The following is a 15988-nucleotide window of genomic DNA, read 5'->3' as shown; positions in this document are numbered from 1 at the left end:
TTGAATGATTTATCAAAATCATTTCATTTAACATCATTCTAAGTCACGTGTCACTTTTAAAATGCTTGCTTAACACGAAAAAAAAAAACTAAAAACGCTTTTTGTAGACAAAGATTAACTTGCTTACAAAAATGTGATTTTGGCCATGCTGGGAATTCTACCTTACAAGTTAGACAGTTCGGCAATATTTCTATGGGGTATGACATAAAAACGTCTGCTAAATTAACCAAGGTATTCAGACGATTGTGTTTCCTACTATGAACAATTGTCAAAACTTTGTTTTTAAGAATACGTATCAAACCATTTTTATTTTAAATAAATAATTTGGTTGTAATTTGAAAAAAATTGTAGACCTATAAATTCCCACTGTCGTTGCCTGTCTGTCTGTCTTTAATCTCAAGAATGGAGTTACATAGATGAAAGCTGAGATCATATATGGAAAGCTCGGGGGCAGGAGACCCAGATTAACTAAATGTAACTTCTGGTTTGCATCAGAAGTTGTTATAATTTCAATTCAAAATTTTTCTCCTGAAAGGAGTTAGATGACTGGCACGACTCTATTGCTAACAGGAAAAGTATTGTGTACAGGGGTAAGACACTATTAATTTGAGGTGGAGAGCATATATTTTAAATTATTTACTTATTATTATAAAATGTTTAAAAATATATGAATATTTTTTATTTTTTCACTCCTTACATTCTGAACTTGACTAAGTGATTTTGGAGACTAAAAGAAATACTTAAATGTTTTATACTTATACACATTCTATTAAGCAATGGATGCTGAATTTTAAAAAAATAAGTCAAGGCCACCTACAGACTTTTTTGAAATACAGCTAACCCCCCCGTATATAACACTGCACTTCTATAGCACGGATTCACTCTAACAAGGTTCGAGAATTGGGAACATCCCCCGTATAGCACGGTGGTTTTTATAGCACGGGTTCACTGTAACACGGTTCGGGAATTGGGTAAAACCCTTGTACAACATGAAATGTAATAAAGGGTACGTTCTTTTGTAACTCCACGCGAGCATTCTAATTGTTTTGTGGCTACTTTGAATGCTCTTTCAACAAATAATCCATTTAATGGTTATATTTTACAATTGTGACCCTTCTTTGCCTCTAAAAGCTCATTTTAGAATTATAGCTTCCTCCATCACGATACTATTGATAGTGCGGGCGCCACCATCTTTCTTTCGCCGTTGTTCCTAAATGCCTACAAATAGCAGCGCACTCTCGTTGCAGAGCGACCACTATTAACGACCGCACCCAAAATCTTACCAGTTGATGATGCTCATGCTGAGATCATCATATAGGATGAATAAACCTCTGGTAAAATATTTACTTAAATAATAAATAAGTATTTTACCTATGAAAAAAATGAATAATAAATCCGATTTAAATAAGAATTTAACAGCATGTTTTTGCACTAGTTCTTTGTTTTGTACAACACAGATTCACATAACATGGCAATTTTTTGGAACGTAACTCCTGTGTTATACGAGGGTTACCTGTACTCAAAACTACTCTCATTTATTGCAAAAATATGAACAAATACAGTATTTTACTGCATTGTAATAATGTTTTTAAATTCCAAAACATCTTGATAAAGCCTGCAAGACTAAGTTTAAGTACTGTTTTAATCAGGTAATTTGAAGAAGATTGTCACAATGCCAGGTTGCAAGTTTTAATGTCATAATAAATAATTGCTCATTTTTTAATAATATATTACTTTAAATATAGATTATTAAAAAATTAATATTCTTTCTTGTAGATTTTACACTAACCCTTTCTTCAGAGTTTTATATTATTTCTCCATTTACTATTATTTTTTAAAATATAAATTCTTTTTTGATATTTTGTAATGTATATATTGAATGTTATATAAACAGCCAATTTCTTATACCTACACTTATTGATAAAAAGAATTATGCATGGAAGAGAAGTGTTGGGAATTGAATGAAACTAGTAGTATGAACATAGCAACAATGCTATGATATTGTAATCCCATACCAGGAAATTCTTCCTTTCCTAATAACTGTGTAACGATATAATGTAAAGAAACAGGAGTATCCAAGTATCGAGCAACATAAGCATCCCCCTGTGAAAGAATTTTTAGCACCTAGGACGTCCTCTTGCCTGAATGTGGACATCGTATGCTATTCTGTGGTGAATTTTCTTGCAGATATTGTGATTGCCATTCTAGATCCCTTACACTTGTAGCCGGTATTCTGCCTAGTTCCATAAATGCTCAATGGTTGACAAATCTGGAAACCAGACAGGCTAAGATAGTGAGTAATGTGACAGATTCTTGGGGAATCTTAGCTGCATATGGTCAAAAATTAAGAATTATCTTGCTAGAAAATGGCTGTTTGTGATTCTGCCACAAAAAATAATGCATTAGAGCATGGGATTCTTTAATGTGTGTTGTGCCATTGATATCCTTTGCACCACCCCTACTACTACTATCATACAAGATAGTTTTGCAGAGCAATGTGCTGCTCAATAGTAAAGTATAAGACACTACCTGTCCATAGTAGTCCTTGCTTCTCTGTTAAGAAATTTCTGCAAAGGAAGCCAGCAATGTCAGTTTCATTTGCCAGGATGCATAATGGTTGCCATACCACAATTTGTTTCTGGTGGTTGTCTGCCAATGGTCAAGTACAAACTGTCTCGTAATTGGGCAATCATCTGTTCTGGTGGTCTGGATCATCCAAAGCCCGGCCACATGTATCTATATGGGCCAATCTGGCTTGCTTACAGTCAAGCCAGAATGGCCCATATAGCAGACAATTTGTGAAATGGTCATTCTGCTTCCCTCAGCTGCACGTAATGCCTTTGATTGAAACACACAGCATTCAAAGACCCCAAACAATAAAAAAGTACACCGAGTTTCTGAGAGTCTTTTACAGAATACTGGGGTAGCTATTTTAAGGCACACTACGTTCTAGGTAATGCCACCAATTAGATTACAATTGAAATGTATACATATTGTCCAAGATCTAGCTGTATATAAGTTTTGGTACAATTGACTTGCTAATCCAGCCATTCCTTACAGAAAAGTGCCAGATTAGCAAGAGTATAAGGACTAAAGGCAGCAAATGATTTGTTCAGTAACAATGCTTTTTGGAGCCAGGCAAGTAATATTGCATGCTGCCACACAATACTGTACACAGAAAAGAAACCAAATAATCACGTCTTATGTCACATTTTATTGTTTAACATTTTCATGAAAACAGAAGTGCATATGCAATCACATCCAGGGGTATGTCAGGTAATTAAGAGACTGAAAAAAATTGTGTGTGTACCATAATCATACAGTTCTGTCTGGGTGAGTAAGTTTTTTTGTCAAGCATAAATGCAATTGCTTTTGAATTTGTTCATTCTGGATAGGAGATGAGGTAGATATAATATACTCTTGAATGAATCCCCAACAATGTTCTATTGTTTCCTCCCACTGCATGTCACTTTTAAACAGAAATATAAAAAATATTTTATTAAAATCAAAACTTACATGTGATTTAATATAAGCATCATTTTCAAAGAGTTCAAAATATTTTTTATAAATTAATGCTTTATTCTTTTCCACAATACAGTAATTCTGAAGATAAACAACAGGCGAACAATCTGGAAAAGATAAATATTGTTCAGTGTACATTTGCAAAGAAATATTTTTAAAAATTTTTTAAATTGCCATTATATTTATCAGCAGTTTCCAAATAGAGGTACAACTCAGAGTTGCAAATTCTTCTTATGGGATTGTACAAACTTCTTTTCATAAACATTTCAAAAGATTTTCATTGTGTTTGATTTTTATTTTTACTTTTTTTGCCTTTTGTAACATAACTGGAAAGTATTATAATTGTGTGAAAATTGACCCTTGGATTTTTGAAAATCGACATTTTGGGACCCAAAAAAAAGTATAAAAATGGAAAAAAATTCTTAGGGCATTTGTGTATTGGCATCTTCCCCATCTTGAAATATTAAACAAAATTTGGCATGATAACTTGAACTTAAAGGAACTGAATTTGGGTGGGAGATTGAGGTGTGTTAAGACTTAAGGAAAATTCTACTCATTATAGGCATTTACAATATTTTTAAAAACTTGTCTCTACTCTCAAAATTAAGCCTTTTTATAATATAAAAGTTATGCAAAAAATAACATCTCAGAACAGATAGTATTTTTTTAAACTTAATTTCCATGACACTAGCTGAAAATTAAAATTATATGTTACACTATTTTAAAAAAATATTGTAATTCAACAGAATTATGCCTTTTAAGTTTTTGTTATTACTTTAATTTTTCATTACACTATGATTAAAATTATTGAACTTCCTAATAGCCTTCCTAATAGAACCTCTGTTCAAGTGCTGGGACAGTAGAGCAAAAGTCATTAACATCGACGTGCTAGCGCAAGCCGTCTCATGTTTCGTATCGGGGAAACTAGTGTAGATACGCAGGAAAGTTGCAATTGTGACTTTCACGTGATACGCATCCAGAGACTGATCACCTTGGCAATATATGCAAATATCTCTGCAAAAAATTAAGAGAATTACATCTAACTTGCATTAGCATAGAACTAATATTAGAAACAAAACTATCAAAAAATGATTTATTTAAATCCTTATACCAGTTATTCTAAGAATTCAAATCCAAAATATAAATATCAAAATAATTTCAGTAAACAGCAACAGTTATAATTATTTAATAATTCATCAAAATTAATACTATTATTAATACAGTTATTCCTAAAATTTTTGGTCCACAAAAAGTCATTCTTATTTAGAATATAACATAAACACCTTCTACTCCATCAGTTTCATCCAATTCCATTGTTCTGAAAATCCAATTCAAACACTTATTTAAAACTACAAAAGAAAAAGGCAATGACAAACATTCCATAAAAATTAAATATTTTGGAGTGCACCAAGATAAGCCAAATAACTTTTTAATAAACATAGCCAACACAAAATCTAAAGCATTTGATTGATAACCTTATGCCTCAGAAGCATGTAACAACTGCATTAAAAATCCTCAGACAATCATTCATATTACATAACATAGCAGATCTGAATAACCCTATTAGTTTTAATATAAGCATTCCTGTTAGAGATCTGAATGTGGGAGTTATATTTTCCATTACATTTAAATATCATACCCAGATATTTGTACTGCGAAACTACTTGAATTATTTCATTTCTAAACCACCATTTATCATTTAGAAAATTTACCTCCATTATGAAAGATGACTACTTTAGAATTTAAAAGATTCAATCTCATATTATTTTCTAATAAATACTTAACTAAAATGTTAAATCCCTGTAAACCTTTAATGGAATTGGCAATCAAAACTATATCATCTGCATATGCTAATATTTTAACATTAGTACCATTCACATCAATACCTTCATAATCAGAATTATTTATACATTCAATTAAGTTGTTTAAATACAAACTAAACAAAATTGGACTCAAAACACAACCCTGTCTGACACCCAGTGTCTGTAAAATAAGACTGAAAGCAAAAACAACCCCATTTAATTTAACATTTGATTCTCTATATAATTCAGCAAGGAGACAAATTTAAAACTCAAACCACAGTATTCTCCACATTAGATTCCTATCTACAGTATCAAAAACCAAAGACAAATCGACAAGGAAAGCATATACTTTGCCCTTTTTTCATTAGTGTCTTAGTGATGAGAGTATGTAAAATGAAAATATTATCTATAGTAGACTGGATTTTGCAAAAGCTAGTCTGATAAAATATCATGTAAATTTAACAAAGTTAATAAAAATACAGTATTCTACAAAAAATCTTTGAAACACAAATTAGTAAGGAAATTCCCCAATAATTACTAGGAGTCAATTTAGAACCACTTTTATATACTGGACACAAAAGGGCACTTCCCAATCCTCAAAATCCTATTAAAACAAATAATAATGGAAAACGGAATCCATCTTCCAAAATTCCGAGGGAATACCATTAGCACCGGGCAAAGAACCAACTTTTACTTTACTTAACACACGACTCGGCTCAGATTTCAAAATACAGTAGAACCTACATTATCCGGATTGTTCAAAATAAACAAAAATTTTACGAATTTGCTGATTTGCACTTGGCGAATTACGATACTGTTTATGTACGTGATGGAATGCATAACTTTTTTTTGTTTCAAGAACGTCTCACCCAGCACAGTGGTCGTAAACTCTTAAATATATTTTACGTAGTAATAAAAATATAACTTGACATACGTATTTATAAATAATTTATATTCAAATTACATCATTTCTATGACCAAGGGCGGCGTAAGGCATGGACGACGTGGGCCACCGCCTATGCCTCGCGGTCCGAAGGGCCTCGCGCCTCGAAGGTTTATGCATTACTTAAAAACCGCGAACGCGACGAAAAAATTTTACTCGTCATAAAACGATAAATAGTTTGTCAAATTTTTATTCATAAAAATGCTGTTTCAACTGCTTTTTATTTTATAAAATCCGTCTTCTTGCGCCACCAGAGGGCCTTTTAAACACTAGGTAGTCTGTTAGAGTTGGTCAGTAGTAGTACAAATTCAATACAAATGTTTGTTTCTTGAAAATTTGATCACGATTTAAATACAGTATTTACTTTTAATATTACCGATATGTCATCGAAAAGAAAACGTGTTGTATTATCATTAAAAGACAAAGTATCTGTTTCGATTATCCGGATTTTTCCTTATCCGGACTAACTTCATCCCCAATTAGTCCGGATAATCGAGGTTCTACTGTATATGCATCCAAAATTTCATCCGACCATGATAAACACTCATTAAAAACTGTTAAGTTTACAGTATAAGGATGGAAAGAACCATATATAGAAAAAAAATATGTAAACCACACTTACAAAGAAATATTCACTCTTCTATTATTTTGAATTTTACATAGATTCCAAAACCAATATTGTTTTTGTGGAAAATACCAGAATTCCATACCATATACAAAAATCTTTTCTTCTTGGCTATACAAATTTTCTTAACTAAATTAAGAAATAAAACAAATATTTTATGATGTAATTCTGATCCACTTTTTTTAAAAACTCACCAGGCTCTGTTTCTGGTTCCTAATCATTAGACAACAATCTAAAACCAATTATTAATGCTGGTGTGATCTTTTGGTTTAAAATTCATTTTATAACAATTAGCTTATCTACATATGACAAAGAAACAGGCAATCTCCCTGACAAATGTTTCTCAAGATCACACACAAAACTGTTCATCACCTTGCAATTCCTAACGATTCTTTTGTAAAAGATACTAATATACCAACTTGAAGTTACAATGGAATGTCCAAACACAATACCAAAGGGCAATGGTATGAGAAATAACAATCATCAAAAAAAAAAAAAAACCTGACAGAACACCAAATACATTGAGTTATTAAACCAAAAGCAATAACTGAACATTCCAAGTTAGATACAAATGTATGTAATTTAGAGAGATAGGTGATGAAGCAGGCAAAATCTAACATTCTTCCATTTAAGATTATTAAATTTTTATCAAGGCAATACTGAAGCATCTTCTGACCTCTACTATTCATGATAACATCCTTGGATACCCTACCTCTTATCAACATTAATATGAAAGGCATCATAGATACCATCAGTAAATAACATTTCCTTCACCCACACAAGCATTAAAATCACCCAAAATAATCAAATTAGAATCTTCATTAAAGTAAAATTAATTAAAATCTCAAAAATTTCCCACAAACTTTGTTCTTGCATATAATCAAAACACCAAAAAGTCACCCACATGAAGTGTAATGTTAAATCAAAACTAAAAATCTATCTCTATAAATTACATTAAATGTCAAACATACTCTAATAAATAACAACCATCCAGCCTTAAATCTACCCCTATTAAAATCCCTAAATGCATCGCCAATAATACAATTGTAATCCGTTAATACCTTCAAATTACTTTCGTTACTGTTAGAAAAATACCAGGTTTCAGACAAAAAAATTACATCAAATTTTGATAAATATTTCCAAAAAGAATTTGGTTTATTTTTGATACCTATACAATTATAAGCCATAACAGAGGTAAACCAAACTAATGATTGCTATGTAGAAATGGGGATAATTTTACCTGATTCCTTATCAAATCCATGTTTCAATCTATCAATGATTACTTTATCATAAGTCAAATAAATATTACCTGCACCTTCATATTTCTTCTGTCTTCCAAACATTCTTAACTTATACCTAATGTCCCTTACTCATTGTGAAAAATCATCATTTACAAATACATTCAAATTATGATTCTCAAAAGCTGTCGTTTTATCATTAAGGGAACCAAATTGACAAATCACTATTCTAGGCTTATGTGACCAGAGGGTCTGCACCTCTTTGCTGCCTCATCAGGACCGACACCACTGTCTTCAGGATAGACACAGAAACTGCAACTTCTGAATTTGCGTGAGCGGTCACGTGCGTGGACAATCGGATTCAGGATGGAGAAGGATTGAGATACGGATCGGAAGTGAATCACTTGGATACAAGATTAACAAAAAGGTCTCCAAATTTTTTCCACTCTAGTGTTTGCATATTGCAACGATGGCTTATTTGCTACCTCCAAAGTTTATCGCTGATTCACCAATTCCTTCCTCTAATCCGTGTATAACTAACTACATTATTAATTCTTCATTGATTATCGATATTGTCCAAATTCGAATTCCTGTTCCAAATTCAACAATTTCTTACAGATATTATCAACAGTGAAGGAACTTCCCTTCTCTGACCCAATTGAACCTACCCTTGACTCGATATCAACTAATCTTGCCTCAAAATCAACGAGTGCTTCATCCACATTCTTAATCCATTCTGTGAGATGTTCTAATCGACTTATAAACTCTTCAACTTTACTATTAAGAGCAACATGCATGTGCAATAATAATCGAAATCCCTCTTTTACATCAAAATTTTGATCTTGTAATAATTCCCCGTCTTCCTCATCTTGGCCAGGACTACCCACTCTTGGCCTACTTATTGTTCTCTCCGGAACAGTCGGCAGTCCTCTTTACTCCGAGACATAATAACCTGAAGATCTTACCTAAAAACAGAAGAAAAATTAATTATCAATTCAAAACGGCAGATAGTCTCCCAAATTTCTTAGGCTCGAACACACGTTTAAAGAAAACAAATAATGCCGCCTCTGCACAACTGATCCGAAACACAAAACAAATCAAAATATGTGCCAATCTACTCAAATGACAACAATAAGGTCCAAAACTTTTTCAAAAGAAATAGTAGAAACACCAAAAATACTATCACGTAGTTTTGAAAAATTAATACACTTAGCTATCATGTGATGCATGTCCAGAGACTGATCACTTTGGCAATATATGCAAATATCTCTGCAATAATTCTAAAAACAGAAGAAAAAATAATCATCATGTTGAAACAGTGGATAGTTTCCCACCTAAGTCACATATGCATTGCAATGTGCAATTCTTTGTTTTCAAATATAACTTTTCTATAAAATAACTGATTTTACAAAGTATTCTGTTTATCCAGTTCTGCTGGCATTCGATCTTTAGAATATTTCAAAAATATGACATCTTTAACAAAAATTCATTTAAAAAAATTGGTGCAAATTCAATGTAGTCTATTGCAACTCTATATATTTACATACATAATAATGAAGATTAAACAAATTCAGATAAGAAAAGTAAATACAGGCACACCGCCCTAAACAACCAAGTTCCATTACTACAACTAGGCTATTTTAATATTTATTTATTCTAGATACAAAATTATCAAGTTGGAGTTTTGTTTTTTAATTTGCATCCCTTACAAATTATGGGAATCACACAAATGCAATCAGCAAAAATTATTAAAACATTAATTTTTTGGTACAAAGTTCATTCGGATTAATATTTTAGTTGTCAAATTGTTCAAATGAGATGCACAATAAAGTAAAAAGTAAAAGTTTATGAATGAAATATGTAGTCTTGGAGATTGAGAAGGCTTCGTGAAGCGAATACTGACCCAACTACAGGAACTAAACTAAGATTAAGATAGAATATTCCCTGCACTGGAAAACTTGTAATGAGGAGTGGCTGTATGCTAATTAGTTTTTGTGACAAAAAATATATTTGTGTCGTTGTTTTATCCAGAAATACAGACCGATAGACTCTAATACAGCAGTTTTTCTTAATAAACTTATACCAATCACAAAAACAATAAAACTAAAATAATACAGACGAAAACATTGGAGAGTTTAGTTATTTTTTGAAAAGTATTTTTAACATTAACAGAAAACACAATTGTGATAAAAAGAAAGTATGCTGATGAATTTATACATAATGGTGAATGCTTGTCATTGCTAAAGTTTTGTTACAAATTATATAAAATTAGAACTCGAGGCAAATTGTCAAAACCCTATCGAGTTTTTAAAAAGAAACTCTGTCAAATATCTCAAAAACTGAACCTCGATTTAGGGATCTTTGCGATAAAATGCAAGACCATTGAAAAGATTATTTAAATTTAATGTTCTTTGACGCTTTTCTTTCAAAAAATATAAATTTTATCAAAATTTTGTGTGTGGATATAGTATTTGATTCAATGCTGGGGTTGTGGGAAAAGCCTGGGAACCACTGATTATATATTATATAATGTCTACATCCAAAAAATGTGCTGTTATAATTGAGCTTGTTGTCATTAATTAAATGAGAAATTTTTTATATTAAAAAGATATTTATTATCAGAAAATGGATAAATTGTACTAATTATTTTAATGTCATTTAGCCTCGGCAGTTATTTTATCCAATTTTATTATTTTAAAAATTTCGTACTTACTTTGCAATTTTCTAAGATCTGCGGGAACTTCGAATCGACAGGCACGTCGCGAACAGAACTTCAAACATTCGGGAAGAGCCGGAGCGTCCCCAAAATTCTATTTTAAAAACACGTGCATATTAGTTAATGACGCAAATTACTATATCAATTAATCGGTAGATACGATCTTGCTTTTCAATTTGGGCTATCATTTTAGGAAAAAAATTAAATATTTAATCAACTCAAACTCAAAATACTGAAACTGAAATATTTATTATGTTATTTCCATATTACCATTAACTAAAAATTTACAATAATTCATTAATTAAGTCGAAATTGAGTATAAACAATACAACAGCCTCCAATTGTTAAGCATAGAATATAGATGACTTTAACAAAAGAAAAAAATTAAGAGAACAACTGACTGATCTACTGAGTGGTCAGTAGGTTAACAAGTTAGTTCTTTAAAAAGTTTTCTTATTGAAAATTTTAAATTTGCCAAAATATATTGACAAAAACATGTTGGATAGCTAGAACTGGTCAAAGATTGCTGCAACTATAGTATTAATTAATGTCCCATTCACATCAACTAATAATATATACAGAAAATAAATTTAAGGGTGAATTTAACTTATTTTGAATTTTTTAAGTTTGTGGAGATGAGCAGAAGCTTCTGTAGTGCCATTCACATCAACTCATAATTCATTATTACATACTACTACTCAATTAGAACTGTTGAGCCTACTGAATGTAGCCTTTGCTTTCATATAGAAACATCAGGATCTAGTTTATGCAACAGTTCAAACTTATATTGATACTGACTGGGGTTGACACTTGATACCACATCTAAGATTAAATGTAAGTAAACTGAAATTGTCTACATTTCAATAATTTTTAGCTATTTTGTGCACTTAGAAATCCCTCTAAATGAACATCAACTACACATAATACAATCTGTGGTGGTTGTGAAAATTTAAGTGCATTCTTGTAATTCTGTCCACACTGAAAGTGGTGCTGGATCATAAGATACATAATATCAATATGACCTGATAATGGATTCCTCTACATATCTATAAAAGAATAATATGAAAAATATTTAGGACAATGTTACTTTAAATGCATTTCAATATTTGTGAAACAGTATTAATAAAAACATTATAAATAAATTTGCTTATTGAATAACGGGGTGCTGTGAAGCAGGAAGGTGTTGGCATGAAAGATATTTTTGTTTGTGCAAAATATTCTGTCATGATTAACAAAATCTCAAAATTTTCTTGTTTAATGCTGGTGGGAATTGACAAACCCTCTTACTTTTGGCTTTCTTTCAAGGAAAACAATCATCAAAACCCAAAAATGATAGTGTCAAATCATAAATTTGGGCAAAGTAAGATAAAACATTGAAAATTTCTCTATATGTTCATAAAGTTTTGCTTTTATCTTTTGAATATATTTCAAAAATTGAAAAGATGAAGAAAACAGGTAAAAATTAGAAATAATTATACAGGGTATGCTTAAAGTCAAACCAATGGGAAACTACTAACACTATTTCAGTATTAATGAACTATACCTCTATGAAATGTATTTGACACATCCACCATCATTATCTATACATTGCCAGAGATGTTCAATCATAGAACTTTCCTTGTTTCAAAATATTCCTTACTGTACCATACCACACTTTGATTTCCATGCCGATGCATCTCGGAGATTTCTTAGGGCTTGCACAAAATTTTGTGAGAAGGTCTGTTCTCCTCCCTTTGCTGGTGGATGGCCACTCACTTCGAGGCTTGCTGAACTATCCTATTTCCCAAAATTTCCAAAGCAGTTTCCAGACTTTACAACATTCCTGTATAATCTACAACAATACTGAAGTAATGGAGCTTTATGTTAAATTAGTTGATATACTACAAATTCTTAAATTGGATAAGGCTTTGTTTACATTTATTACGGTAGGGCCAGCTTAGGCAATATTTACTGTATTTTGATGGAATTTGAAAAATGTCTTTTTTGGCAGATCAGATCTTGAAAAACATGTATAGAGGAAGATTTATACAAGATTTTAAACTTATTTTTTTCTCTAAAATCCATCCCTAAAATATTGACATGGAGTTATATTTACATGAGGTATAACCTAACTTATCCTCATTCATCGCACATAAATGTTAAACCAAGCTTTAAAAAAGTTTCTAGCTGTAATATAATTTTCACTAACTCAAATTCTTTTGGAGCTAAACTTTTAAATATGATGCTTAAATGTGATTTCTGTAACAAAGAAAGAATTTCTTTGTTTCATCTGTTAACTGACTGCCATGATCCTTGTGCTATTAAGATTAGAAAGAAACATTTTACAAAACTAATGTGAGAATACAAGGGTACGAGAGTGTTACTCAAGTTGTTGATTCATTGAGTTGATAGGACCAGCTCACGATGTCACTGGATGGCTTTAAAATATAGGAGGGTCTTAAATGCAAGAGGGGAGAGTCACGGGTAAGTTCCAATTGCTGTGGGTCCAGATGTCTGTATTCAACCAAGTGAACAGACAGGTTAACAAATAACAAACAAGAGTTTAATGGATATAATAAAAAAATACATAACGGAATAATCTATTGTTATATCGATGCCTAACTACATATACCTCTAAACACAGAGACAGAGAGAGAGTTTACAAAAGGTTCTAGTTATATATCTGATCTGGTTGATTCGATCCAGCTGATGGAGGTCTTTCGGATATGGAGATGCAGATGGCCTGTAAGAGGAGAGGTCAGAGCTGGATTATGTTGGAGCTATGACTGTCTGCTTCTGTCTATGACCGTCTCTATGACAGACCTGGATTGTCATCAGCTGCCTGTTATTATGGCAGTTTCTTATTATCGTTGACTACCTTCCTCTATGGCAGTTTCTTATTATTGTCATCTGCCACTATTATGGCTGTTTCTTGTTGTCGTCGACTGCCTCGAATTCGTGGTTTTTTTCCCCTTTTATTCCAACTTTCCTCCAATCAGGAGTCAGAGTTCAAATCATCTGACAAGACATATGGGGAGTCAAACAGCCAAATGTTTGTCAGAGCTGTGTCATAACATCTTTTCCAAGGGAAGTTTTATTTCCTTTTCCTAGAAAAAGTGACAAAATGTACCATTTTTGACAAAAAATGTTACTTTAAATTGTTGATTAATTGATAAATTTTTAACTGATTAAATAAAATTGTTCTCTACTCTCGAATTCTCACATGGACTAATTACTGGTATTTATTGCAACCAGTGATAACATCAAAATTATTTATACATTATAAAAAAATCATATAATTTAAATTTGCCAGGAGATTCCCAAATTTTGGGAGTCTCCTGGCAAGTTCAAAAATGTTGGCTGTTTGTTCTGTTAGTTATGGTAAAGCAACACTTGGACAATCTGCCTAGGGGATGCCTTCCAGAAAGTCTTTTTAAGAGTAACTGGCCCCTATTTAGGTATTGAAGATGTGGAGAAAACCCAGAAAATTCCACGTGGCCAGCCCATCCTAACAAGGAGCGAACCCACAACCAAACTACCAGCATTCAGGGAATAGAACAGCTTGGCCACTGGTGAGTCCCAGGAAAATTAGCAACTCAATTCTAAGTATATATAAAATCAAAAATTGTTTTGTTATAAAGTTTGTATTTTTGTCTGTGCATAAATCAGCATTGACAAAAATATTATATAAACCATACGTCTCTCCCTCTGTAACAAGGCTTACCATCATCACAATAATTATTATTAAATAACTGATAATTATACAGCAAGTATTTTTGTACATCTCAAAATGGTGCACTTAATCTACCTTAATTTAAATCTACTATATCAATGGCACTCTTCTGTTTAGTTATCTGCAAGTGATATAAGAAAGTTGCAACTGTTGTGTGTGCGAAACATATGAGGACAAATGGCCTGCATGCAATATCATTTTCAATAGTTATACGAGCAAAGGTACTGTTCCTGTACCGTAAAGCTTTCATTTGGGAATTTAACTAAAAAAAAGGAAACTTGTAATTTTGGGAAAAAAAATGTACTTACTGTTAGAAATCTTTCATCTTCATCATTTTGGTTAACTCCTTTCTATCTCATTGCACTCGTCATCAAAGGGAAAAAATAATTTGCATAATACTACAAATTAACATAACATGGCATTTATTAGCCAAAATACTTGTGCTTTTGAAAGCCCTCAAACATTAGAAAAAAAAAATTGGGGAAATTGCAGAAAAAGTACTAAAATGTCAAATGAAAGCTGAAAGAAAAAAAAACAAAAGTAAAATAAATTATTTACAATATTACAGTTATATGAAATTAAGAAAGAAGTACGAAACAAGTTTATAAACAAAGACATTTCCTCCATGATGATAATGTAATGAAAGAACATCAATTTTTAAAATAATAAAAAGTCAAAATTAAAAGTTAATTGAGCAGCTTATTAGCCATAAGGCAAATTATACCAGGAGAAAATCAAACGCTTTGCATCAAACTGTATGATTGCACATGATCAACATCAAGTTACTTATAGATGACAAAATAGAAGAGTGCTATATTAGCTTATTAATTTTTTTCTTTTTTTACAATTAAATTAGGACAAATTCTTATAAAATAGTTGATGTGAGTGTAAGCTAGTTTCCAGATGAATTTAAAAAAAATACATGCCCAATAATTATTTAATATTATTCAAGTATTTTTTCAGTTTAATTACAATGGATTAGCATTTAATTCAAGTAATTTTAAAAAAAAAATCCTCATTTGAAACAAAAGGAAAAATAAATCCATTAGTGCTGTTATTTGAATCCATTAAGTCAATTATTAACTATAGAACAATCAAATCACATTTAAATTTCATAGAAATTTTGAGAATTCTAATGAATTATCTTACTCTAACAAAATATAATCATAGTTGAAATATGGGATCTTCCAAAATAAATGCTATTATTTTAAAGTACCATAATTATGTAAATTTTTTTGTCCAATGGAGATTATTATTATTAAAATTAAAGACAAAGTCTGCCCAAAAGGGACCACCATTTATTTCTTGTGTTCCAGACTACACATTCACGGCAACAGACATTCCTTTATAGGCTACATGCCACCAGAATTTAAAAAAAGTCCTTTAAAAAACACAAATATATCCAATTAAAATTATAAAAAATTTTTAAA

General features: G+C 31.4%; 1 protein-coding gene across 2 annotated transcripts in view; it reads right to left on the bottom strand.

The window, feature by feature from the left end:
* LOC111623965 overlaps window positions 1-15988 on the bottom strand; it is a 53982-nt gene that overhangs the window by 12792 nt on the left and 25202 nt on the right. For both annotated transcript variants that reach the window (XM_023366709.1, XM_023366718.1), the window contains 2 exons: window positions 10844-10940; window positions 3517-3629 (listed from right to left, as the gene is read on the bottom strand). In XM_023366709.1, coding sequence (XP_023222477.1) covers window positions 3517-3629; window positions 10844-10940 — 210 coding nt within the window. The remainder of the gene's footprint in view (window positions 1-3516; window positions 3630-10843; window positions 10941-15988) is intronic.

The sequence above is a fragment of the Centruroides sculpturatus genome, unplaced genomic scaffold (assembly GCF_000671375.1).
Source record: "Centruroides sculpturatus isolate CEXI.00-Female unplaced genomic scaffold, Cexi_2.0 scaffold49, whole genome shotgun sequence".
NCBI classification, from domain to species: domain Eukaryota; kingdom Metazoa; phylum Arthropoda; class Arachnida; order Scorpiones; family Buthidae; genus Centruroides; species Centruroides sculpturatus.
The sequence above is the reverse complement of the archived record's forward strand: the minus strand, read 5'-3'. Positions and strand labels throughout refer to the sequence as shown.